At 45.9% G+C, this 27,201-nt stretch overlaps 2 protein-coding genes across 6 annotated transcripts in view; one reads left to right on the top strand and one right to left on the bottom strand.

Annotated features, from left to right (window-relative positions):
* LOC146348276 (uncharacterized) overlaps positions 1–15,801 on the bottom strand; it is a 69,607-nt gene extending 53,806 nt beyond the window's left edge. For 2 of the 5 annotated variants that reach the window (XM_084852736.1, XM_084852734.1), the window contains exons 1-4: positions 15,599–15,797; positions 12,842–13,826; positions 11,927–12,092; positions 10,474–10,552 (exon numbers count right to left, since the gene is read on the bottom strand). In XM_084852736.1, the coding sequence (XP_084708862.1) occupies positions 10,519–10,552; positions 11,927–12,092; positions 12,842–13,826; positions 15,599–15,685 (1,272 nt within the window). In that variant the 5' untranslated portion in view covers positions 15,686–15,797 and the 3' untranslated portion in view covers positions 10,474–10,518. Of the gene's footprint in view, positions 1–527; positions 12,093–12,841; positions 13,827–15,598 lie in introns of those variants that run through there. The other 3 variants (XM_084852739.1, XM_084852735.1, XM_084852737.1) reach the window with 3 other exon arrangements.
* A 10,751-nt stretch (positions 15,802–26,552) lies between these two features.
* Positions 26,553–27,201, top strand: part of DMAP1 (DNA methyltransferase 1 associated protein 1) — a 187,250-nt gene continuing 186,601 nt past the window's right edge. Inside the window, exon 1 of the mRNA XM_084852733.1 lies at positions 26,553–27,129. The gene's annotated coding sequence lies outside the window, so the exon portion shown is untranslated. The remainder of the gene's footprint in view (positions 27,130–27,201) is intronic.

Genomic DNA, 27,201 nt, shown 5'->3' with positions numbered 1-27,201 from the left:
GCCATCAACACCTAAGGATCTTTACCAGATCTGTTCTTCCTTTCAGATGTGCCTAGTTGGCCTCATCTAGACTCTCCTGCCTGAATACTGCTGACCACTAGGGATGTCAGAGAATTCCGCCACGGATCTCAGTGAGGCTGAATGCTGGCCCCCGAAACCCATGGCGGAACGAAGCCCCCCGCCCCACGAAATGGGCCCAGAACGGAGCACCTACCTGCTGCTGTCCACGTTGCATTGCGAATGGCGGCTACGTCTGCGGCCACCATTCGCTTCTTCCATATAGCCGTGATAGGCTAGTAAATACTTATGTAGCCTATCACGGCTAACGCAGGGACGCCATTTGCATCCCTGCGGAAGCCGTGATAGGCTGCGTAAGTATTTACGTAGCCTATCACGGCAAAAAAAAGGGAACACAAATAGCGGCGGCTATGGCTGCCCCCATTTGTGTTCCCTTTTTTTTGCCGTGATAGCCTATGTAAATATTTACGTAGGCTATTATGGCCAAAAAAAAAACGCAAATGGTGTCGTGGCCGCCATTTGCGTTCCCTTTTTTTTTTTTGCCGTAATAGGCTATGTAAATATTTACGCAGCCTATCATGGCAAAATACAGGGACGCAAATGGCAGCAGCTACGGCAGCCGCCATTTGCATCCCTGCAGGCTGTCCAGCGGCCGGATGTCCAGCTGCAGGCGGCCCCGGCTGGCAGCTCTGTGGAATGTCCGCAGAGCAGAGCCGGCCAGAGAGGATTTTTGGGGGAGGGACGGAGTGCCTCCCCCCACCGCGAATGTCACCCTTTGAAAAGGTAAGTGACTTTCGTACATCCCTACTGACCACCCTGAGGATAAAAACGTCCTAGTCAGCTTCACAGGACCAACAGGCCATCTGGCTTTATGTTCCCCAGTCTGCCTTTTCCCCTTGCCCCACCTTCTAGAACTATATCATCCTTTGCTCCCCATTTCCTGTTCTTATGATGTCTCCACCTTTCTATACTCTGCCCTGCTGACTGCTGGCGTTGGTCTCTGTTCTCCTTTGTGTTTGTAGCTTTGACCAGACCACAGCAGGCTTTCTTTCTATCGACTACCTTCTCATCTCTCAGTTCTGGCATTCCTTTGAAAACCACCAGAACGTTCTGGTGGGTGGAAGCTGACTTCAGTTCTGATGCTAAAAGGGCTTGCGCTAGTTTTTTTTTTTTTTTTTACCTTTCCTAACATTCTACTTTTTGACAAAACCATAGCAATGAGAAAACAGTGACACCAAGTGACAGAACGCATCATGCTTTAGCAAAAGACCTATGATCAGATTTGGTCTTCCCATAGTTGTAATCACAATTTTCCATCTCTCCCTCTGGCCAAATCCATCCACTTGTTCTATAAAGTGGAAGACAGTGTAAGATTCAGCACATTCTCTGGGATAATGAAGCCCATACAATCTGCCCATTAATAATTTCCTCTATTTCCTGAATGCTGATGGTGATATCACAAGACTGCTTGCTTGCGCTCATTACACTAATATTATGTATGCCTCCCTTTGGGTCAGGGGTGGGGAACCTCAGGCCCAAGGGCCCAAATCCAGCTCTCCTGGGATCCCAGTCTGGCCCACTGGGATTCCTTAGCTGGCCGCACCCCCATTCCCTGGCTCTACCACCTTTCCCTCAAGCACCAACCCTTTGGTGGTTTTCTGGCTTTTGTGCAGTTTTTCCCACTTCAAAAAGTTAAAATGCCTCTCCTAATGCTCAGTTACTGGCAGTATGAGCTTTAAACTAAGATATGCTGGTATTGTTTGTAATTTTGGCACATCCCGTTGTCTTTGTCCCCACTCATCACAGGAATGCGGCCCCCAAGAGTTTCTCTGAAATTGAATTCTGCCCTCAGACTGAAACAGGCTCCCCACCCCTGTTTTAGAGGTCAGCGATGCATCTTTATCAAGAATTTCTGAACAGAACATGTAGTATGCTTCTTCCATTGTTATATGGCATTAATATAAGACTCAATTTTAACTTGAAACAGCCGGCAGTAAGAACGTGTAGACAAGTATGGCATGCATGTGCTTTCTAGGGTGGAAGAGTGATGGGTCTAGGGATCCTTCAGGATAGTGTTCATGGCTAGAGAGCAGGGTAGGCCTGGTTCTAATATTAGCAATCCAATCCTACCCATGTTTACTCTAAATTAAGTCCCCTTGATTTAAATGGAATGTACATTTAAGTAAGGCAGACACAGTCATGTTTAATTTCCTACTCTTCTATCTCTTTAGCCTCAGAAAAGGCTGCTGGAGTTGGAACAGTAGGAATTTACAAATGACTGTATTTAGAGCAGGGCTAGGCAACACGTGGCATGTATGCACCTCCCACTGTGGACCTCGCCACTGCCCCCCAAAATTGGTTAAAACAATTGGGGGGAGGAATGGCATCCATAGCAGCTACAGAGCACCAAAAAGGTCAAAATTAGCTTGTTTGCAGTTTTCTCAGATCTCATGCAGCCCGATCCCATGCATGTTTACTTTGTTAAATTGGACTTAATCCCAAATAAAGAATGCACAGGATTGCTTATCTCTCCCTCCCTTCCCTTTCCCCCAGTGTAATGTGAGTATAGGACTGCTTTGCCTCAAACTTAACAGTGGGATCCAAGGTCTGCTTCAAAAGGCACTCGATTGGTGCATAAATGCCACCCATCATAAATTCCCAGCAATGCCAAGGGAATCTCCACTCAGTGGCAAAAAGCAATAATTTAATAAAACACAGCTGTCTTGTGGCCTTATCAGCTGCTGTTTCTTATATAAAGCACAAATAATAACAACAGCAACTGAGCATCCCCATCTTTTTCCACTTGCAGTATCTGCCCTAATGGTTTCCCATTCAAATTGACTTCAAGTATGTGTGTGCTTGGTTAACTCAGGAATTTGAATTTCCGCTCCTTGAAAAATGTACAGAATCAGTTTCTGGTGCCACATGTGAATTTGTTCTTGAGAACTAAGAGCAGTTCAATTCTTTAGCAAACCCTCATCACTGGACAAATCTCTAAGGTCTTCTTTACAGTTTACCAGCATGGGACCCATTTCTCTAGAGAAGGCATGAAAACGGAGTGAAGATTATGACTTCTGAAGAGTGCACTCTTCTATTTCACTGTGCACAGACACATTTTGGAAAGCTGCTATTGGCTGCAGCTTCCCAGCAAGCATTACCATGTGACACGTGGCAATTCGGTTGCATGTGTGATCACCACGCGTTATTACGTACACACAGTTTTCACTCTTTTTCTTACAGGGAAGCGCTTCCCATACGGGAAACTCATAAAGTTTAAATATATAACTGATATACAATCATTTTAAAATACTGAAATACCCACAGCCTGAAAGCAGTACTCTTGCTGAAGGTTCTCAGACATATAAGGAATCTACTCCTCTGAAGAGAAGTATGGTTTGGGTAGATGCTGGTTCAGGTGAACATTTGTTCGTTCACTGGCATCACTAATCAGGTTTTAACTCTATTAGGGTGCAATCTTATGCATGTAGACAGAAAAAGGTCCTTCAACTCCCAGCATTCCCCAGCCAGCCAAGCATTCCCCATAACACACCTAGTCCCCAGGTATCTGTATAAGAATATTCAGTTTCCTAGCCCTAACCTCTGTTGCACAAATGTACCATCTGAGTGTGTGGCCAAGCTTTACCTTTGCAATTTGTCCCGTGTTGCACACTGCTCTATAGCTCTGATCAGATTACAAGCTGAACACTGAGATTATTAAGCCACAGCTATCACATATACACACACACACTCACAAACGGACAAGCAGGACCCACCTTTAGGAAACATTTGCCTTTGGGCACCTGAGTCTACGGGGCAGTGATGAATCTCGGCTTGTGCTCTTGCACCTGCCATTGTTCATATCTATTGCTATCAGATCTTAGTCACACGCTCTGGTTAAGACTTCTCTATGGATGGTTCCTCGATATCCTTGCTCTGCCTTGTTGGTATCACTAATTGTTTGCACCAAGTCTCTTCTGCTAATAAAGCAGAAGTTGCTGTATAGTCCAGTGCCAGGACTTGGCTCATGGAGACAAACAGATAAAAAACCCAACAGACAGAGAAGGAATGGAGTTTGAGGCCATACTTAGATCTCAACAAAAGCACCATGTAGTCAGGGGAGGATAAAACAATGTATGAAAGAACAGTCCACAGACCTCACAGAGATACATGATCCAAACTCAGAGCCAAACAGGTCAAAACTCAAAAAGGTCAAAACAGGTTAGATGGGAAGACTATCAAGGGAAATATTTGAAGAGAAAGAAAAAATTATTCAGGGGCTGTCCTCGCTTTGCCTTTTTCACAGGTGCCAGACTCCCACCCTCCCTGGTCAACATTTTCATTGAGCTGTCCACCATGATTCCAAGATCTCTTTCCTGGTTCACTCTGACTAACGCTGTATCTTTACTAGTCTGCCTGTTCTGTTCAGCTGTTGCCTCCTATATCAAACCATGTTCACTCAGTTGTTTAAAGTGCATGACTACTTAGAAGTTCAGTGGAGCTTATTATTTAAAGTATTTTTGTCCAACTCCTCAGCCAATAAAAGTCTCGAAGGATAGCTTACATAAAATCAGAAAAACAAGACAGTCCCTGCTCATTGGCTTATCATTTAAAAAGACATGACACACAAGGAAAAAGGAATGGGGAGGGAAGAGGTAAAAAATTAAGTCTTTCAACAGGACTAGTAGAATGGCCCTACTCTCCCTCTCATCTCCCTCAGTGCAGCCTGCCAGAATGGCTGCTGGTGATGAATCAGTGAGGGAGGAGGAACCTTCATGAGGAAAGTCTTCAACAGGACTGGTGGAGATTGCCAAATTTTGCAGAAAGCAAGTTAAGCTGGGGTGACAGAATCTTATATCCCTAGTTTGGGTACATGCAGCTGGGAGAACCAGGGGTCAAATCAGACTTCTGAAGGTTTTCCCTCCAGCTCCCAGCACAATCCTCATTCCCCAAACCTCTCCCCACCCCAGATAAGTTGGTAGAGCAGCATTCCTTAGCCTAGTGCCTTCCAGATGTTTTGGCCTACAATTCCATCATCCTCAGCCATCAGTCATGCTGACTGGGGATGATAAGAGTTGTAGACCAAAACATCTGGAGGGCACCTGGTTGGGGAAAGCTGGGATATAGCATTGCAGCTTTAATTGTGGAACAAAGCAGCAGACACAAATTCAGCTGTGCCATCTGTTGAAAGTGTATTATGCAAAGTCATCACAAGGGGGCATAACTCTACTTTGAAACCAATGTGGAACTTAGACAAGTTGCAGTATTTCCACATCAGGACACAGCAGCATCTGAGAACTCTGATCGTAGCTTTTATACTACAAGTTTTGCTCCCTGGAGGCCAGCGTGCAGGCGGGCAACCAGGGCAAGCACACTAACCCCACCTGAAACAGCTCATGCTTGTGATCTTTACAAAGGTAACACGCGTAACACCAGCCACTTAATACTCATAGTCTCATTTGCTTCCATGCACAAGCCTGGCTGGACCATCTAGCAACATATGGTAGCAAGGCAGGATAAGCTGGTTCTACCCACATTACATTCCCTCTCAGCCGCCCAGCAAGCAAAACCACAGCTTCCATCTACTCTGTTTGTAGAATCAGGGCCTCATCATGAAGTATTTGAGTGACTCACGCTTCCTGGCATCTTAGGGTATTGCTGCATGTCTCTCAGCCAGTTTCTCTTTCAGTCACCCCTTCTCCATCAGTCTTCACCCCATGGAACATGGAGTAATTCCTGATCGATGTCAAAGATGCCAGGCACAATGGTGGAGATGAGGAGCCCACAGGGTGTTTCTTGGCAATATTTTTTTCTTCCCCTTCGCATTGCACAAGTTTGCACAGCTATACTCACTCTCCCTGCCATTTTCTTTCCTCCAATAGCACTGCTTTTTCTCTAGATAGTATTGTTCAACCTGCCCCTTAGCCCAGTATCCTATTTCAAATTGTATTTATGTATTTCAGGGAAAAAATGTAAAGTTCTTTTTATTTAAAAAATAATAATAATCCCAAAGCAGTTTACAAAGCAATCAGTTTTAGGAGATGTAGAAATGTAAAAGATGGAGGACAAAAGTCACTCCCAAAAGGCTACTGTTAAAGACTTGAGGAAGGGAAACAGTCACCCTCTGCCCATCTTGCCTAAAAACAGTAAACATATCTGTCCTCCAGGTATTTTCTTTCTTTCCTATTTTTTCACGTCCACCACTTTCATTCTTTCAAACATTATTGTTTTGATACTATGATATAAATGCTATGAGAATAACTTGCTATCACCTGATACAAAACATTACATAAACAGAGCAATATCCAGTCCATTTCTAGCCCGGATTCGAAGTGCTGGTATTAACATTCAAAGTCCTAAACAGGTTGGGGCCAAGTTATCTGAAGGATCGCCTCCTCCCATATGTGCCTGCCAGGACCCTAAGATCATCTTCAGGGGTCCTTCTCCGTGAGCCCCTGCCAAAGGAAGCGAGGCCACGGTGGCTACCAGGAACAGAGCCTTTTCTGCTGTGGCAGCCAGGCTGTGGAATGAGCTCCTTAGAGAGGTTCGCCTAGCACCTATGTTACAGTCCTTTTGGTGCCAGGTGAAGACCTTTTTATTCTCCCACTATTTTAGCATTTTAGCTTCCTAGTCTTTTAGCTCTGGTGCTTTAAATTTGTATTTTAAATCTCTGCATTGCTGCTAGGTTTTATTCTGGTTGTACTGTTACATTGTGGTTTTAAGCTTTATATTTTATATTGTTCTATGCTGCACTTTGTGGTTTTAATTTTTGTGAACCACCTAGAGAGCTTCAGCTATTGGGTAGTATAGAAATGAAATAAATAAAATAAAAATATGCAATCAAAGGTCCAAGTGACAGTTTGTGGAATGTAGGCTGAAGCATCCTGTTCCATCTTCTATCCTACAGGAAAAGATTCAAAACAAACTTGGTGTGCAGACTTTTGCTCAAAGACAGTGGGGAAGGCAAGCTATGGATCCGGCTTTTCCAGTGTTACAGGATGTTTGTAGGAGCCTGGAAGCATAACTATACCAAAGCCAGTCTCTCTCATTCACACAAGAATTCATCTAGCACATGCTAATTAATCAGGTATTCAGTTTAGCCCACACCTCTCTCCAATTTGTAAACAAAGACATTGCTGAACAAGCCTCTCGAGAAATCACAAAAATCCATTTGCAAAGAATCTAGATCCATTAGAATCTCTATTGAGGATCCATCAAGATGTTTCTTTTTATTCAGCCATCTTTCAAAACCTTAGCAGAGGGGAAAATGTTTCACACAGCGGACAGCTTACCACCACTCAAATACAAAACCAGCAGCGCACACACACCTTTGCATAGAAGCCTAACCCGCTTGCTTGGAACCAAGTTATGTGCTAGGGGTTAACCGATTCCAAAATCATGTCTGCACTAGATTGCATGAGTCACACCTAGCTCAAATGCTTCCAGCATGGAGAAATATGTGGATTTTCACTGTCAGCAGCATGTCTAGAATCTAGCTCCTTCTGCTGTAACAGGCAAGTAAAAAAGTAAATCTTTCTGCCAGCCTGGTGCACACTACATGCAAAAAAGCATGGAACACCTGCCTCCCTCACCTCAGCCCTCTCTCCCACAACCAACTGCCCAAAAATCTCCACCAAAAAGTAGCCACAGCAAGGTGATTTCAAAGGGAGGATTCAGAACCCTTTGGAAGCCTGCCAAGTTCTAGGGGCGGCAGGATGCAAGCCCTCCCATTCTACACCCAGCTGAGAAGCCCATAGCATCAAAGGATGTTTCTCTACCAGAATTCTTAAGAATTATTCTTGTGGCTCACATTCATGCCCACATTCCTTTATCCAGCGATGCTCTAAAGCAGGGGTGGGCAACTTGCAGCCCTCCTGATGTTGTTGGATTGCAACTCCCATTAGCACAGCCAATGGTGAGGGATGATGGGGGTTACAGTTGAAGAACATCTGTAGGGCCACAAGTTGCCCACCCCTGCTCTAGAGCAGTCTTCCCTGGCCAGATGCTCTCTAGGTGTGATGGACTACAACTTCCATCATCCACCGCCACCATGAAGTTAGAAGTTGTGGTCCAAAACATCTGGAGGGGCCCAGGCTGGGGGAAGCTGCTCTACAGTTCCAGCCAGAGCTCCTGTTGTTTGGGGCAGTCAGTTTTGCCTGTGCTGGAAGCTCTGCATCAAGTCCGCACAAGCCCAGCCCTTAAAATGGGTACAAAGTGTCTGTGGGAGGGATGGAGAAAGACCTGCTTGCTGGGCTTGGGGCCTGCCAGAGCTTAGTCACCCCTTGTTAATTTAAAGAGGAAGCCTCAGTACCTAAGCGAGGAGTGAAATTACCAGTAGATCCAGTGTGAGAGCTCAGCTGAGCCAGAGGGATGGGCCATGCCCAGAATGGTAGGAGAATTTGTTGAGGAACCTGTCCTTTAGCCACCTGGCACCACTCAAGACAGAGAATCCAGAGGTCTGATCCTACTTTGTTTGCAGCTGGGAACACAGCCCTGGTTCCTGAATTTCTGTCTGCCTTAGTTTAGCCACTCAAGTTGAAGGGAAGGGAAGGCAAGAAGTGAAAGATTTATAGCACTGGCTTGGGCTATAGCAACTGAAAACAGGCACATCTACAGATTTCTTTAGACTTAACATGCAGAAATGAGATTCTGTAAGATGGATTTCCTACTAAAAACAGAACTTTAAAATGGTTTTGTTTCAATCTGTTTCACTAAAATGTGTTGTGCTATGCTTTTAAACTGCTTTTTTAGTTTTGTAACTGGATTGTTTTGTGTGTATTTTAACATTGATTATATATTATTTTACTTAGGTTTGCAAGGTGTCTTGGGAGGGCTTTGCCCTGAGAAGTGGCATATACATTTCTGAAATAAAATAAAACACTCACCCTGCCATTTGCAGATACTGTTTCCCTCCCTTGGCACCCCATTTATAGTTCAGTTAGAAACAAACTACTTGCTTTTTATTGTATTGTATTTTATTGTATTTGTTTTACATCAGATCAACAATATCTCTAGGTATGCATATAGAGCAAACTAACATTTTGCTGATGGGAGATATCTGATGGGCCCAAGCAAAAAATGTTAATTAACAATATATACAGACAGGTGCAGTGCACATACCAGAGCTGAGGTCATTTACTAAACAGACCCAAGCTATTAAAAAAACAAACAAAACACATTTACAGCATTTTAAAAAAGAATTACAACTTCTTTGCATAAGCTACGTATTGAGAGAGTCATTTTCTTCTCAGAAAGAAAGATTCAAGTATAGCAGAAATGGACAAAAATGCCCTTTACAAAAATAAAACTCAAAAGCTGCCTAGAAAAAAATGCGGCTGCAGCAGTACCTGGTTTAATCATCATCCTTTGGAGGGGGACACCAAAACCACAGATAAAGACGTCCACAAGAGACTCACAGTCAACCCATATAAATCATTGGCATAGGAGGTTGGAATGGATCCTTAACCCCCCCCCCCCCTTCAGAGGTCAGGTCCCAAAAATACAGCTTTAGGATGCAATCCAATGCATGTTTAGATAGAAAAAAAGTCCTACAATTCCCAGCATTCCCCAGACAGCACTGCTGGTTGGGGAATGCTGGGAGTTGTAGGACTTTCTGTCTACACATGCATAGGATTGTGCCCTTAATCAATGCAACTGATCATCTCTAACAGTTTCCCACAATCTGGGGCGCTCCAGATGTGGAGGGAAAAGTCCTACAACTCCCACTATCCCCAGCCACCGTGCCAGGGAATTGCAGTCTAACACATCTGTAGGGCGTACGGGGAAGGCTTGATTTAAAGTTGCAGTCACAGATTTTCAAAAGTATCCATTCACCACTCAAATCACTATCCTTGTGGAACAGACTACTTTTGTGCTCCAGAAACATATTTGCATGAGCAAAGGGATACAGGGTTCAGAGAACCCCAACTGATTACAAGAATAGAACTACATATTTCAGTTGTCATAGAAAAAAATAACCACCAGTTAGATTCATAAACCTCTGAGAGTCTTGGAACATTGCCTGCTTCACACACTTGTGGAGAAGTAGTAAAAATGGCATTCTTTCCCACAGACAAAGACAATAAATTGCTTTAAAAAAATTTACATTCTCATAAAGCACCTTGAGGTATTTTAATTAAGCCGATTTATGCACAATCCAGCCCGTTGTTAAAAGCCAAAACAGTTTGGCTGCCATCTGATTCACACTTAGCTGGGAGTAAGCCCCACTGACCATAGTGGGATTTACTTAGTAAGCATACACAGGGTTGCACTGTTAGCAACCCTATACACACTTATTTGAAAGTGCTTCCCATCAAAGTCAGTATGACTTGTTCCCTTACAAGCAAGCATGTGCAGGATTGCACCCCTCAAGAACTTTAGTTGGTTGACAGCATTGAAACAGTACAACTTGTTTCTTTTTTAGTTCTATAAGGCAACCTTTTCCAAGGTCTTACTTACAATTATGTGGTCTCATGACCTCACAGAAAAAGTAAAGTGGAGTAATCAAATAATTCTTGGTCCTGGTTTGGCAGCATCCCTGAGCAAGAAAAAATGATTTAACATTGCAACCCTAAGCACGCTTAGGTCTCGGGGTGCAATCCTATACCTACTTATCTAGGAGTAAACCCCACTGAATCCAATGAGACTTACTTCTGGGTACATATGCACAGGATTGTGCTGCAAGTCCCATTACACTCAGCATGATTACAGTACAATATTTCACTTGTCTACTCAGAAGCTCTATTTAATTCAATGGGGCTAACTCCCAGGTACTTCAGAATAAGTGTGCATAGAATTGGGTTGCAAACATTGGTCCCTAAATACTTCTGCTCATGCAGCCCAGCAAAAGAAGTTCTCTCTTTCAGGGTTTATATTGTGGTTTTTCAGCCTGTTCCAGAAGGGACAGTTGTGGCATGGGGGTGTTTGTCTGTTGAGTTTATCCCAAACACTCACTGTTGACAGCTTGGAGACTTATTGGTGGACGTTTCTCGGTTTAAGAACAGTTATATCATCACAGGCTGTTTATTGGTCTAAACAGACTGATCAAACTGGAAACTTTGCAGGTGAAACAAAATGTCATTTTTAAAATGTTATACAAAACTGTCAGTCATAGATTTTGGCAGAACACGATCAAATTTAAGAGGTTCAGAAACACCAAATATTTATCTCCAAAGCTCTTTTCCCATAGTTTATTATAGGGGATGCAGAGATCAATATTTAAAACTCACAATTAATTTCAAAAGTAAGAAGGACCAGTAGTTAGTGCAAGACAGTCTTTTGGATGGGCATTTTTAGCCCTTTTGTTTTGGCATAATCCCTTGGAAGAACAAAAAGGGCTAGAATTTCCACCAAGTTTAATTTGCCCCCATCTCCTCAAGGACTTCTACTTTAAAGGTTGAGAAGACAGAGCCTTTTTACAATACAAGAGGGAAAAAAAACACACCAAAGACCACTGTAGAGTAAAACATACAAAAGTTAAAAATCTTACAAACAGCTTGAGACAGTCTTCATAGTATTTGTACTATGGCTGTGTGCACACTGAAGACTTGGATCGGGAGTGGCAGAGATAGACTACCGCATTTATACTGCCCCCTCGCCCTCGCCATGCTCTTCCAGTGAAATCTGTCATATACCCTGGCCGCTGCTACAGCGGCCAGATTTGTGTAACTATTCACTCTTAAATACATAAACCTTTTCCATATTGCTATGGAAGAACCAGATGGCTTTCCTCTTTAAATATTAAAATGTTTCACTAATATATACATAAATTAGCTACTCCAATAAGAAAAAATATTCCATCCCTTCATAAATAGAGTTCTCAGTCTCTTTGCATCCTCCCATCCCATCCCTCTCCATTTCAGCCCTACTACATCCCACCCAAAGGACCCAGGCAACCATGTTTCACACGTGCCTCTTCATGTGCAGCGCCAGGTGATCTGATCGGGAGAAGGCACGGTCACACAGGTGGCACTGGAAAGGCCGGATACCAGTGTGCTTGCGGTAATGGCGCGTTAGTTCGTCTGACCGTGCAAATTTCCAGCCACAGCCTTCCCAGTTACAGTGATAAGGCTTCTCACCTGGGGAAGAGAAAAGAAAAGCAGGGTAAACTTTCTGGCCAGATGAAAAGAAGTGCAAATCACCGCCTCGGCCCCCATCTTAATACAAACCTACCAGTGACTAATAGGAAGTCATCGACATCCACTTTTAAGAAAAGAGCCTTTTCCCGCGAATGCTCTCTCTTTGCCCAGGTGAAACCTGCCCCCACCCCCGTTTCTGTGCACTGGAATAACTACAATAATTGCTTTACATCCAGGTTTACAACCAGGCGAACATTAGGGGGCCCAGATTGCAAAATGATGCACACTTAGCTTGGGATGTCCCACTGAACTCAGCGGGGCTTACTTCTACGTAAACATGGGTAATGGCGTTTGAGAACCCATTTAATTGACGGAATGAAGTCAGCCAGGCTGGCACCGTCTCAGCAGCCCTGGCCCCGCAAGCTCGTCTGCCCCAAGCCACACGTAGCCACGATCCCCTCCCTAATGGCGAGAGCAAGTGACAGGTTCGTAGAATTTGGGAGATGGAAGGGACATTTGGAAGTCATCTAGCCCAGCCCCCGCTCGATGCGAGATCAGCCTGAGGGCGGCTGCGCCATCCCTTTTGCGCCTTCTCCTTACCGCGCGCCTGTCGCGGCCGTGGGAAGAAGCCGCCCCCGCCCGCAGTCGGGAGCGCGCGCCCGCTTCCCCCGCCCCAGCAGCCCAGGGAGCGCGCGTGCCCCCACGCGGCCGACGCCCCCAGCCAGCGCCCCGCCGGCCGTGCGCCTTACCCGTGTGGGTCCGCATGTGCGCCTTGAGGTGCGAACTCTTGGTGTAGGTCTTGCCGCAGCCGGCGTATTCGCAGTTGTGGGTGGCCGTGCGCTTGCGGGCCCAGGAGCGGCGGCCCCTCTTGGGCTTGCACTCCTCCGGGGGGGCCATCGGGGCGTAGTAATCCAAGACGGGCGAGTTGGGCGGCGTGACCAGCAGCCCGTGCAGGCCCTGGGCGGGCTTCAAGGGCTCCCGGAAGACGCTGAAGTGTCCATGGAACTGGGGCGGCATGTGCCCGGCGGCGGCGAAGTTGGCCTGGAAGAGGTGGGGGCCCCGCGGGTAATGCTGGGCGGCTGCCATCTGCGCGCTCAGGTCGCCGCCGCCGCCGGCCGCTTGGCACTGGGCGCCCGGGCCCATCTGCTCTCCGGGGAAACAGGAGGCCGCGTGCTGCGGGAGGCACTGCTGCTGGTGGCTCACGGGCTGCATCAGCAGGGGCTTGTGGTCCAGGCAGTCGGGGCTGCTGCTCAGCATGCACGAGTGCCCGTCCACGGGCTCCCGCTTGACGCGCAGGTGCTCCAGGGACAGGCCCCGCGGGAGGCCGGCGGCGGGGTGGGCCAGGCCGGGGGCGCGCAGCTCCGTGTATTCCCGCCGCTGGAGCTCGCAGTGGCCCGGCCCCGGGGGCGCCTGCTGCTGCTGCAGGTCCTGCGTGAAGAGCTCGGCCACGTAGCTGTGGCCCGGGCTGGGCAGGTAGGACGCGGCGAACTTGTGCGGGGGCTGGTAGCCCGAGCCGTCGCTGTCGTAGGTGGTGCCGCAGCTCTCGGGAGTCTCGGGCAGCGGGTAGTTGGGGTTGGCGTGAGGAGGCGGCGCCGCCGCCACCCCCCCGTGGGGCGGCTGCCCGCTGGTCGTGTGCGCCAGGATGAACTCCAGGTCGACGAAGTTGCCCAGGTCGTCCGCTTCCCTCTTGATGGTGGCGGCGGCGGCGCCTTCCGCGCTAGGAGGCAGCAGCCTCTGCGGGAGAGAGGAGCGGCGGAGCGCGGCGGGGTTAGGGCGCGGAAAGGGTTAACGCTTCCGAAAGCGGGGGGGGGGAGAACCCGGCACTGTTTATGGCGCCCCCAAACCCGAAAGACGGGTTGCGCGCTCCTTGGCTCGAGCGGGCGGGGGCGCGCCTGGCGCTCGGCTCGCTTCGGGTTCGAGCCGCTCGGCGCCCCCTCCCCCCACGACTCCCACCCGCTCCCGTCAAGGAGCCGCGCTGCGTCTACACAGCACGCTTCGGATCATCGGCGAGTCCAGACTGAATTTGCATCGCTTCCTCATCGGCTCTCCTCATGTACCCATCTCCTGTCGGAATGCGGATAATTATGGAGGAGCGAATTAATGTGACCCCTTGGGCCCCGCCCCCTCCCGCCCCCATGTTAGATGGGTTCTGCTCGACTGGGGGTCCCGGAGGTCTCGACCGAACCGACTCCCCATACGGAGTGCAGCTCTTCTTGGCTGCCCGTCGAGGGGACTTGCCACCCGCATCCCTTCCCAGTCCCTCAGAGAGAGGTCACCGAGGAGCCCGGCTCCCTCTGCCTTGCTAAGGCAGACCCCGCGCCGACGTATCCTCCATACCGCGCAGAACCTGAGTCACACTCGAGGGCAAAGTACAGTTTACACTTAAGTACGTGTCAGGAAGTCCCAACGGCCTTTAAAGAAGGACGGGAGGGAGGGAAAGGAAGCGATTTTAAGAGGGAGACGAGCGCCTCAGCCTTTCCCCGATGGCCGTTTTCTGCTCAAAATCGCCTCCCTCAAGATGCTGGTTTCGGGGGGGACCCACCTCTCTCCTGCTCGTCGGCTTCACCACTTCGTTTTAATTGAAAAACGGCTGCCAACCGGAAATCATTACAAGCAATGTAATTTTTGCCCGGGGGTGAGATGGTTAATTCTACATAGGATCGGGCTGCCAGATGGGTAAGGAGGTCTATTAATTTCCAGAGCAAACTTTTCTGCCCAAGCATCAAATCAACTGCATCGGGGACTCCACCCTGCTTAATCTCTGCACGTACTCCTGGACCAGGCTCAAGCGCTCGTTTATTTATTTATTTTACATTTCTGTACTACTCAATAGTCAAAGCTCCCTGGGCAGTTCATTTACACACATTTCTAGTCTCTCCTGCCCATCCTCCAAGATGTTGAGAATGGCATTTTAGCCCTGTGCGGTTAGCCAAAGGAATGTGAGGCTCCGGAATGACAACGCCAAGATTTTTTTTTTTTTTTTAAATTGACATAAAGTTAGTGCCCCCAAATAATAAGACCGATAGAGCTTTACACAACTGAGTCGAAAAATCATTTTGGTTCGAGGTCGTCGCTGATCTTGCACCTATGCTATTTAAATTGGCCACGTTTTTGTTTTGGATTCTCCCCCCGCCCCCCCAAGTGTAAAGACCAAGAACAGCCCCAGCAAAGCCGGGCAGGGTTAGAAGGGGAGGGGGTGAAGCTTCATAGAGCCAAGCAGAGTGGCTGTTGCCGTCCCAAACATGCATCTGGGAACCCTAAGGGCAGGGGGGGAGAAAGAGCCTGGGGCGTTTTTCAAATGAAAAACTCCGAGAAGGAAGGGAGAAAAACTCGCGATCCTCCCTTCGTAATTTCCCACTTCCGAAGCTGCCTCCTATTATAATCGTATCATCGTTATCAATACGATGATGCGTAAAGAGCCGTTTGGGGTAAGGCGTCGCTTGCACCTCCGGCTGACCGACCTCTCAACCGCTTTCCCCAAGAGCTGCCCGCGCCCACACCCGTACCATTTCGGGCTGCCTGTCTTCCAGTGGCACCAAGGCGGCAAAGGTGGAGATGGACGGCAAGGCGGCTTCCTCCACGGCTGCGCTCATCTTGCGCGGCAGCTGGAGCGGAGAAGAGCTCGGAAACTGCCCTCGAGTCCGGCAGCTTCGCTCCAGGCACTGAACGAGCGCTGAACTCCTTCCCCAAGCAGGAAAAGTTTCTTGACGCCTTCAGTGAGTAAAACAGCTGAGAGGGAGCTCCGGTGCGCTCTAATTGGTCGAGGGGAGCTACATATTCATGAGGATCCACTTCTTATTTGTTTGCACAGGGAACGGGTCACGCCCACCGCAAAAGTCTACAAGCCGAAGCTCTTTGACAGGAACGTTGGAAAGCAAGAAAATCCTATACGGAGCAAAGCCGGGCCGCCCGTCTGAGCCTTCCCACCTAGACCCCAAAGCGGTCTCTTTCCTGGAGAAAGGAAGCAGCCCTACTTCCTCCAGAGCAAAGCTGTTGAGATCTTCCGTATGGCCACTTCACAGTGCCCTATGAAGACTGCAGCCCTGCCTATGGCAGCCCCTGTGGGGTAATGGGTTGATTGACTGGGCCTAGGGAGACTCTGCTCAACCTCCTAATTCTCAGCTTAACCTACCTTAAGGTGGGATATAAATGTAATAAATCATATGAGGTAGGAGTTTTAAACAAACTTAGAATACAGCTACCAGGGGAAGCTGCAGCCCTAGCAGGAGAATCGTACCTGGCATCCAGACACTACTAAGAAGTCATTCTCCGTTGTCTGCAAATAACTGCTTAGACCTGTGTGTGGCCATTGATCAGTCAACAACTGTGGTAGCAAGGGCTAAAAATGCAAGACAATTATTTGTTTTATTCCTTGTAAGGTGCACTGAGAACTTTTCATAGAACAGCCTATTAATACTAAATAAACATGCTTGGGACCAGTATTGTTTTAGCCATGGTAGACATATGGGAGGGAACAGGAAGGGCAGATCAGGTGGCCAAACAGGAATATCTCAGGATTAGAGTGTGACAAGGAATCTCAAAAGTCATGTACTTCAACATCCTAGACTAGACCAAAACTTTCCCCAACAGAGTTTTAAACCCCTTTTTTTAAGTCTTCAAAGACATACCATAACTTCCTTTGAATTGTATTGAGAAATCCAGAGATACTCTTTGAAAAGGGGTGTTTGGAACGTTAGGGAATGGGGATTGTGCCAAAAACATCACCAAAAATATGGGGCTGGGGAGGGATCTGAAGGAAGAGATGGCATCATGCAAGTGATCTCGGATGCAGTTCCTCTGTTGTCTATAGACTGTAAGTCCTGGGAGCAGGTTGCTCTCTCCTTGTGTATACTCTGTAAAGCTCCATGCATGCTGAAAATGCCGCCGCCGCTGCTGCTAGTAAGTAACAATAACATTGGTATATTGGCATCAATAGAACATATGCTGCATGAACAGGGAGAGCTTATTTTGGAAGTATTGTTCTCCAGTATGACAGAGCCACAATAACAGAATCATGATTGGGAAGGGACCTAGTGTAGTCCAATTCCTTACCCTGAAATAGGGGAACCTGGCATAAACCTTCCCTGAGAGATGCCTGCCCAATTTGTTTAAAACCTCACAATGAAGGGCGTTCTACAATCTCGAAAAACAGCTTATTGCATTACTGAACTACTGCTACAGTTAGGAAGTTTAACCTAGGACTTAACTAGGTTAAGTCCTATTTTGACTGCTGAGATATCTGATTTTTTTTTTAAACCGAAATCTTGATTGTAGTTATTTATTTAATGGATATTTAAACCACCTTTCAGGATAGATCATCCCAATATCGTTTACAATCTTCTATATATATAAAAGTAAAAAATTGTTTGTGTGTTTGTGGCTGGCTGCAGGGCCGTGTGTAATAAGGGGGAGCTGCCCTGGGTGTAATCACACTGTAGGGGCCCACTGAGCCTGCCATTTGGGCCCTAGAGTTGATGCCGCTTTTAGTTCACATTCTCACTTGCCGGAGTGTATGACAGGAGTCACTGAGTTACATTATTACTTTGTTTATACTTTCCCTTACTAACAAGTACACCCTCTCAATCATGGTACAGGCCAGGTTTCTGATTTCAGCTATGAGTCATCCTATTGGCCATCTTTCATTCTATTGGTCTCTCTCCCATTCACTCTGACTTCCTTCACCTTGGATTGGCTGGCTGCCATTTGTTCCCTCCCCTTTACTCATGGTTTCTTTTCTGGCTGTGCAAAGCAATTAGTTTCTCTCCCCTGTTCCTGCAATATCTAGCAAGGAAGGCTCTGTTGAACATTTTAATAGTGGTATTAGATTAGGTGTGGATTATATTGTAGTAGTGCTTACAGATTCAGTCTCTTGCATTTTTAGTAGTGTTTTTTATTCAATCTGCTCATTATCGTTGTGCTTTTTTAATCAAGTCTGGTGGATTCAACTTTTCGCCTTTCTTATGGGGCCTTTCCAAAAAGCATAAACCTACCTTAATGTGTTTCTAACAAATAGTGCCTATGACAAAATTACATCCCGGGCAATGCCGGGTATATCAGCTAGTAATCAATAAAACATAATAAGATAACATAAAAATATTAAAACATAAGTTCACACCAAAAAGCATGACAACAGCACATAAATCAATAGATCAAATAAAAAGAACCAGATAAAAATACCACCACCATACAAAAACATTAAAATCGTGGCAGCAAATAAAAGCATTTACAGCTCCACATTCATGCAAAAGATAATTGGAATTAAAAGGTCTTTAGAGCCCACCTAAAGGCCAAGAAAGAATGGGCCAAACATATATCCCTCGGGAGGCTGTTCCAGAGGTGTGGGCCCACCGCAGAAAAAGCCCTGGCTGTGGTACTCACCAGCCTAACAACTCCTGCTGATGGACCAGAGAGCAGGTAAGTCCAGATAGCCTGGCCCCAATCCATTTAGAGCTTAATACCAGCACCATAAATTGAGCTCGGAAATGAATAGGCAGCCAATGTCAGTGGCACAGAATAGGTGAAATGTGATCAGAATGAATGGCTCTTTCTCACTGTTTTTAATTCAGATTTACTGTGGCCTGGATCTTGTTGCTCCTCCATTTGTGTAAGGGGGGCATTTTCCATCACCCCATCCATTTGCAACACCCTGCATTATATCCTACACCATTCCCAAGGGCCCCCCAACCTCCAACAACATATTGGGGGGGCACATGGAGCTGCAAAGGGAAGTGAGGAGGGAAAGGCCCATTCCATGAACATGAACTGTTCGCTGTTCGTGGAAGGAAAGTTAGGATCCAAGCCAGTTTTGTTTTTAATGATTTATGGCTTTTCTACCATAGGTGTAAAAAGACAGGATGTTACATTTTAAAAATAAAAACTATTTCCCTTTCATTGAAAGACATTTCTTTTTGTATTATCCTCAATAGGAAGTATGTTGTCCTTTCTCTTCTAAGATATTTTTAAATATGTGAAAACTGTTCAGCATATCCCCCTCAGTGTTTCTTCTTTTTCCTAAGATGACCATACCCTGTTTCTCTATCCTTTCCACCTAAGATTTCTTCTAGACCCATTTGTCATCTCTGTGCCTATTCTCTGATACTGAAACCTTCCTACTAACCAGTAACATTTTGAACTGGGGGTGCCTGGAAATGACCTCTTGTAACCTGCAGCTGGAACTATATCAGTACTTTATGACAAAAGTAATGATAAAGAGTCCCATTCTATGTTCTTCTGAAGCCATGCTTTTGTTGATGCAATAGGAAAAGACCTTCACCTTATTTGTTGCAAAATCACAGTGATGCTTCATGTTCACTAACCCCTACCCCTAAATCATTCTCAGCACTGCTACTATGGCTTGTCCGGGTATTCCTATATCTTGTACCTGAGCATTTGTTTCCTCTTTCCAACTTTTACACATTTATCTACACCAACCTTTCCCAACCTGGTGCCTTCCAGGTGTTTTGGATATCAACACCCATCAGCCCCAGCCAGCATAGCCAATTGTCAGAAAACCCAGGACTTGTAGTCCAAAACATCTGGAAGGCACTGGGTTGGGGAATCTGGATCTACACTATTTCCATTTTTCTTGCCATTTTTGCATTTTGATAGTTTATATTGATATTGAAAAAAATTGAGTTTGAGAGAGAGAGAGAGAGAGAGGGTTTAAATTTATCTCACACTATAGGATGAAACTAAGTTGTAGGGCAGGTGAAACTTTTCCTCTGGAAAGATCAGCCTTTCCCCCTGTATGACTGTGAAACTCTTTTCCTATGAAAAAAACAAGACTCTTGTAGCAACTTAAAGTTTAACAAATTGATGATGGCAAAAACTTTTGTGAACTACAGTCCACTTTATGAGATGTATGAAGACTTATCCTGAGTTCCAAGTGTATATATACGCAACCATGTTTAGATATATGCTATCCTTTGCCAGCAATGCTCTACTGCATTCTGTGCAGGACAAACAGGTCAGTCTCTACACAAAAGAATAAACTGACACAAATCTGATATCAGAAATAAAAATATTCAAAAACCAGTGGGAAACATTTCAACCTCCCAAGACCTGCCTAACCAGTTTGCACATTACAATTAAACCACTTTTTGCCAGGCTGCATGCTCCACATGAACCAATGCCACTTTGCCTAATCTGCAATTAGTTCTTAGGCTAACTTTGGGTTGTTTAACCCATGAATAACCCATAGTGTCCAGCTGCTGACATCATGCAACAACCTCTGATCAGGCGGATTGGAAGTTGATTCTACAAAGCAGTTGTGGCTCATGCACAACACACAACCTGGCAAATCCTGGGCTAATTAATTAACCCAGGATTTGCTGCTGTGATGTGTGAACAGGAAGTCACTGACCTTAAGTGGCCAGTCTTGAGCAAAGGATCTTCAGATACAGATTTCAACACAAAACCTTGTTAGACAACCCTCAACCCTACAACAAGCCATGGATTATTTGAGGGTTGGCTAACCCTCAAACAACTCCTGCCACCTAGGTTCACATGACATGGCAAAGTGGGCACCTGTGAGTGCCACGCAAAAATGGTACCTGCGGGTACTCAGCATGACATGACAGCCCCCGCAGATAGATTAAACCAGGGTGGGATGTTGTCTCATGCGAACCAGGTCTATATGTGTTAATCAGGTCACCAGTGCTAGGTTGTCTGTCTCATCACCCATCTTGCAAAAGGCTACTGTTAAGGTAATAATTATAATGGTCTATATTGTCTGCATTTCGATTCCCTCTGAGAATTTGTGTGTGTATATATCTGAAACTCAATGTAACTGTGCAGCAGATGAAGTAGACTGAAGTCTACAAAAGCTTTTGTTAGACTTTAAAGTGCTACCATTCTCTTTGATGGTTTTGCTGCGACAGACTACCCCTTTGGGAATTTTTCTATGAAGGGCCATTGACCCGTGGGAAAAGTCCGTTGGAGCCCACAGTCAATGCCTGACAGAACCAGAGCCAAAAGTGGAGAGAGTTTGCAGCATTGCAAGACTGCCTAGTGCAGTGTGTCTGTGTGTGCATGTGCCCTCCCACCGCATCTCCCCATCTCTCTTTTCTCCTCCTCCACATTATTATTATTTTATTATATTTCTATATCACCTCATAGCCAGAGCTCTCTGGGTGGTTTACAGAAGTTAAAACATTAAAATACAATATAAAAAGTTTTAAAGCCATTTACATAAAAGCACACAGACAATATACACAAACAACATATAACTAAAAACAACTTAGAACAGTCAGTCATAACTAAAGACACATCCAGGACCGATTAAAACTCATCATGTGCTGCCAAATGCCTGAAAAAAAGAGATAGGTCTTAACCTGGTGCCGAAAAGATAACAATGTTGGTGCCAGGTGGACTTCATCAGGGTACTCGTTCCACAGATGGGGGATCACCACTGAGAAGGCCCTCTCCCTCGTTGCCACCTTCCAAGCTTCCCTTAGAGGAGGCACTCAGAGGGGGACCTTAGATGCTGAACATAGAGTATGGGTAGGTTCATTTTGGGAGAGGTGTGCCGTCAGGTATTGTGGTCCCAAGCCATGTAGGTCTTTATAGGTTAAAACCAGCACCTTGAATTGAGCTCGGAAGCATATAGGCCACCAGTGCAAGTGGGCCAGAGTTGGTCTTATATGTGCAGACCTTCTAGTCCCAGTTATCAATCTGGCTGCTGCATTTTGCATGAGCTACAGCTTCTGAACCATCTTCAAAGGCAGCCCCATGTAGAACGCATTGCAGTAATCGAACTTGGGGGTTACCAGAGCATACACAACTGAAGTCAGGTTATCCCTGTCCAAATAGGGGTACAGCTGGGCCACCAGCCGAAGTTGGTAGAAGACACTCCATGCCACTGAGGCCACCTGAGCCTCAAGTGACAAAGATGGTTCTAGGAGGACCCCCAAGCTACAGACCTGCTCCTTCAGGGGGAGTGCAACCCCATCGAGAACAGGTTGAGCACCCTCCATCTGGTCAGCAGAACCACCCACCAACAGCATCTCAGACTTCTCTGGATTGAGTTTCAGTTTATTAGCCCTCATCCAGTCCGTTGTCACAGCCAGGCACTGATTCAGCACATCCATAGCCTCACCTGAAGAAGATGAAAAGGAGAAATAGAGCTGTGTGTCAGCAGCATACTGATGACAGCGCACTCCAAAACTCTGGATGACCGCACTCAATGGTTTCATGTAGATGTTGAACAGCATGGGGACAAAACTGACCCTCTGGAACCCCATATTGGAGAATCCATGGGGCCAAGCAATGTTCCCCAAGCACCGCCTTCTGGAGCCAACCCTCCAAGTAGGAGTCAAACCACTGCAATACCTCCCACTCCCAACTCAGAGAATGTGAAATATGCAGCTCGTAAGCCAGTGGTTTGTCACTCTAGGTGTAGAATCACACGGGTTGGATTAGGGTCCTAGAACAAGGGCAGCACCCCTATTGATGCTGTGATGCCAGAGGGAAAATCAGAGTTCATGTTTGCTCTCAGCCACGTTGCAAACCAAATGGAAGTGAGGAGCAGAAAGATGTGGCTGGTAAGCTGTGGAGAGACTGGCTTATTCCAAACCCCCAGAGCCTGCATGTCAGACTGTTCAAATGGTCTGGCTCACACAGAGGAAAAGAGAGAGTGGAGAACAGGTGCAAACCCAGGCTCCTAATGCTTTTCTCTCCTCAGCTGTTAAGGAGTTAGTGCCTCAGGTGATGCACCCCCATCCTAACTCAGACACTTTTATTGAAGATCCCTAAGGGAAATGATAGTGGTAGCCCAAAGAGAAACAGGTTCAAAACAATTTCCAGGGGGGTCGCATGTTACTCTGTCGCAGCAAAAATGACAAAGAGCCTTGTAGCACCTTAAAGACCAACACATTTATTTATTTATTCATTCATTCATTCATTCAGTCGGTCATTCATTCATTCTGGCATAAGTTTTCATGGACACTGTCTACTCGTCTGCATGAAGTGTTAATTTCAGACTGGCCAATCTATATTCACGTACAGGGCAGGGCATGGGTGAGGGGGCAGGGAGAGGTGTAAACAATTATGTCAAAGGGGATTGAAATGGGGAAAACAAGATGCAGACAGTGAATATTACCTTATCAGTTGCCATTTCCAGTGTGTTGTTGGCTAATAACACAGACATCATTGCAATGGTGAGCCAATGAAAACAAGTAGTGTTTGCAATCTCCCTGATTTTGAATCACCTACAAATTTTGTTCACTCCTGCATCCACATAACTGATAAAGTTAATCTCACTGGACCATGATGAAATGCCTCCCACCCCCTGCTGAACATCTCCTTCCAATTTCATCTTAATCTATTGGTTATCCATTCCCTCTTTGATAAAGTAAAAGTTGTAGTAGATGATAAGAATGTAGTCTATACTCAGCAAGGTTGGACTTCTTACCAGAAAGTTTGAGAAAAGTGGCATAGAATAGTAATGAAAGTTACACTTATTTCTTCTGCTAGTTTAGAACGTTTGAAAGTGAGTGCACCCACAAGATGACGCATGTACTTCAAGATGTGGAGGCAATTCATTGATTTCCCTGCACGTGGAGATGTGTGGACTTACTTTTAGATGTCAAAAACAAATGCTTTGCCCCAAACTGACTTATGCTTCTTCTCCCCACAACAGTTTTGAATGTCTGAGGGCCACTCAGACAATACAGCAAAAAGGGAAGGAGATAGACAAATGGTTATTGCTACCTGCTGGATTAATACATGTTTGTGTGGTTCTTCTGATCAACTTACCTCTGAATATCTACTTGTGTGGACACTTGTCGCTTGTGTGTACGCATTAGGAAATGCAAAGATATCCCCATCCCAAGCCACCATAGGAAATGGTGCAAAAAGCCTCATGTACTGCAAAATACTGCAGGTACCGTAGCTTATTTACTTCCTACATGGATATATGCATATGAGCCTCCTGTGTTCTGTTCTCTGTTAGGGTATCCCCAGACATGGCTTATTTGATGCATTCAGTACATCCACTGCTGGAGTCCTTGTGTGCATCCTGTCTTGTCTTGGTTTCTTGTCCATCCACATGACTGGTGGGGGAAATTGTGAAAACAGTGTAGAGTCTGCATAACTGCCTTCCTGATTTCAGTGATACTGGTACTTCCAGCAGGAAAGTACCTGCTTATTTCAATTGCCTCTTAAGGTGGTGTACTGCTGGGAACACAAGTGCTACTTTGTGGATGTGTCATTGCACTCCAATCTGAAACACATTTTCCTAACAGGTGGAACCTGCAACAAAATGTTGCAGTGTGGAGTGCTCCTCTCCAGAATTCCAGTCAACCCTTTTCCATGATACTTCATTCCATTCCCATCCCAGTTTCCATCCCCCACTCCTCCAGTCAGTCATCATTCAATGCCCACTGAACATGCTCAATTCTCATTAAATTGTTTTGTGGGGGGGGGGTTCCCTAAATATTTTTTAAACTTCTGCAAACCTTGGGGTTCCCCCAAGCCTACTGATACCTCCCTCTCATGCCCAGATGGTGCCATTTTGGCTACATAGGGATCTACATTCAGTGATTTTTACTATTAGTGTACAGGTGTGATGTCAGCAGAACTTTCTTCCAAGGAAGCGTCCTCAGCTTCACGACATTTATGAATACTAATCAGTTGACCTCATAATGTTCATTCCCACTGTATGAAATCCCCAAACAACTCATCAAAGCAATTCCATTGAATCAATAGGATTCTTTTGGAGTAAGTTGTTTTACAATTCTGTCTTGAAAAATCCTAGACATTTAGTTGCCTGGGCTTGGTACTTGCAAAAAGCAGCCCCTTACGGAGCTGAAAGTATTTCAGATTTTAGGAGGCAACATTGAATACTTTTGAATTCCATGTCGGCTCCCGAATATTTGAAATACCTTTTCCAGCTTCATGTGTGGGTATGCGTGCGTTTGAATTCCTGTGTATGTAAATGAGCGTCAAGAAGAAATACAGACTTGAATTTGCACAAGCAGACTGTGTGTGTTAATCTAAACTTCATGTCACAATAAACTAATTAGTCCTTAGCTGCCATGGCACCTTTTGTTTCTGCATAGTTGTAATTACACAAGAATGTGTCAGAGATTCTCTGTATTTGAGTGGTGTTTATGTCTTAGTCTTGACCTGGTCTCTGCATTCTTTGCCTTTAAAAACAACAGTATCAGACCATTTTCTTCCAAGTCCAATGTATTTTTTTTATAGATAACATGAGTATCTGCTGGCAATATTCGTTGAATATTCCAAGCAAGGACAGTTTTATCACTGAGTACAGGGTCTCAGCTGCCCTTTCTGTGAGATACAGCAGCTGAATGTATGTGTGGCAGGACAGAGATAATTGTTCTTGTTTTCTGGACCCTTTTTTATGAGAGAAATCTGCACAGACCTTAAATATATTGTGGCATTGTGAGTCATTAGCCTGAAAGTGGAAGAACCCTCTATGATCCATTCATACATGCAGCAAGCACTTTCCAGATGTACATGGAATAGCTGAGAGTCCTGCAGAGTCCCTGTGGCAGGTGTGAGACAGGGCTGGCATCAAGGGAGGGCATTGTCAGGAACTTGCCCATTGGCCCCCTGGACTTCCTTTTCCTCTTTAGCATTGCAGCCTGCTTGTCCACCTGCCTCTCATCCTGGCCCTGGCAACAGTCATGGTGAAAAGGCGGAGCAGCAGATGCCACTGCGGCTGTTTGCACAACACAGCAGCCCACTGTGGGTTATGTAACCCACTGTGAGGATGCGGCATGTGGGGGGGCACAGGTGGCCACCATTTTGAATATGCAACCCCCGCTCAGGGGTTCTTGTGTTGTGCGAATCCAGCGAGCATGGGTTAAACAACCCTAGCAAAACCTATGGTCTGTTTTAGGGTTATGTGAGGGTTGTTTAACCTTTGAATAACCCACCCTCACTGGGTTCACATGACACAACAATGCCCGAGTGGGGCTTGGATATGTAATTTGGATCCTGCAGGTGCAAATCTCATCATAGATTAAATAACCCAAGATGAACCGCAGTGTGTTGTCCAAACCTGGTCATTCTGTACTTCCTCATTGGAGCTCTGCCTGTCAAGCATGCAAGTTGTAGCAATGTTGAGAAAGAGAATGAACAGCAATAGCAGCTAGAGACAATGGCGGTGAGAAGTTTGAGTCACTGAGGGAGGGTGTCTTGCTCAAGGGCCCTCAAACACCTGGAGCTAGCATTGGTGAGAAGTCCAGGATAAATACCACCATCTTCTTGGTTCTTCCAGCATGGGATGTATGTCTTTTGTTAAGCAGGGGCTTTCCATGCCTTGGGTACAAAAAAAAGGAAGACAGGTTCCTTCTTTGTCTTCACTTATCAAGGTGAGGGCAGCCTGAGGAGAGACCTTGGCAGTATCCCAAATGGTGCATAGGTGACACAGAGATGTCTTCAGGCTTTTGAAGAACTACATGGGACTGTGCCCATTAGGAGAGCAGAGAGTCTGGTGTCTGCTGTCTTCCCTCCTTAGTTGGGACTTGGCCTGCAGCCACTCATTACCCGGAAGCTCCTTAGCTGTTGAGTTTGTCCAGCAGAGATAGGCCTTATCTCCCCAAGCCTGTTGCTTGTGCTGGGCTTCCCATATCCATTTACCTTTCTAAGAACTTTGGGCTGATTCTGCTGTTCAGAAGGCACAAAAGATCATTACAAATATTGTGGCTGTAATAAACAACGTGGATGCAAGGCATGCTGGTGTTTTAAGACTGAATCTAAAGCTACTCTTCCAGTTACTCTCCTTACCAGACCTTAATTATCAGGGTGGAGCAGCACAATAAATTGTTGCTGTAATCCAGGAGAGCAACAACTATGCAAATCTTTCCCCAAGAGATCTAGCATTCTTTTTCAAAGCACATGCTGGTCTCTGCAAGGAAATTGCCTCCACACTATCCTTATTGCTCATCTTTGTTTCAAGATCAGAATTACTTCACTGGCATACGTTCAGCCCTGCAGTGGTGGTGCAAGGCCTGGAAAATCCTTCTCCCTCCAGGATAAATTCCAAAGGTGGAAACATGGCTCTAACTTGGTGAGCGAGTTGGTTCTTTTTCTTTCTTTTTTTGCTGTCCATAAAGTTTGCATATCAAAATGGCTTATTAAG

This window comes from Heloderma suspectum, chromosome 4 (assembly GCF_057233095.1).
Source record: "Heloderma suspectum isolate Gila_16-S chromosome 4, 16-S_ref, whole genome shotgun sequence".
NCBI classification, from domain to species: domain Eukaryota; kingdom Metazoa; phylum Chordata; class Lepidosauria; order Squamata; family Helodermatidae; genus Heloderma; species Heloderma suspectum.
The sequence above is the reverse complement of the archived record's forward strand: the minus strand, read 5'-3'. Positions and strand labels throughout refer to the sequence as shown.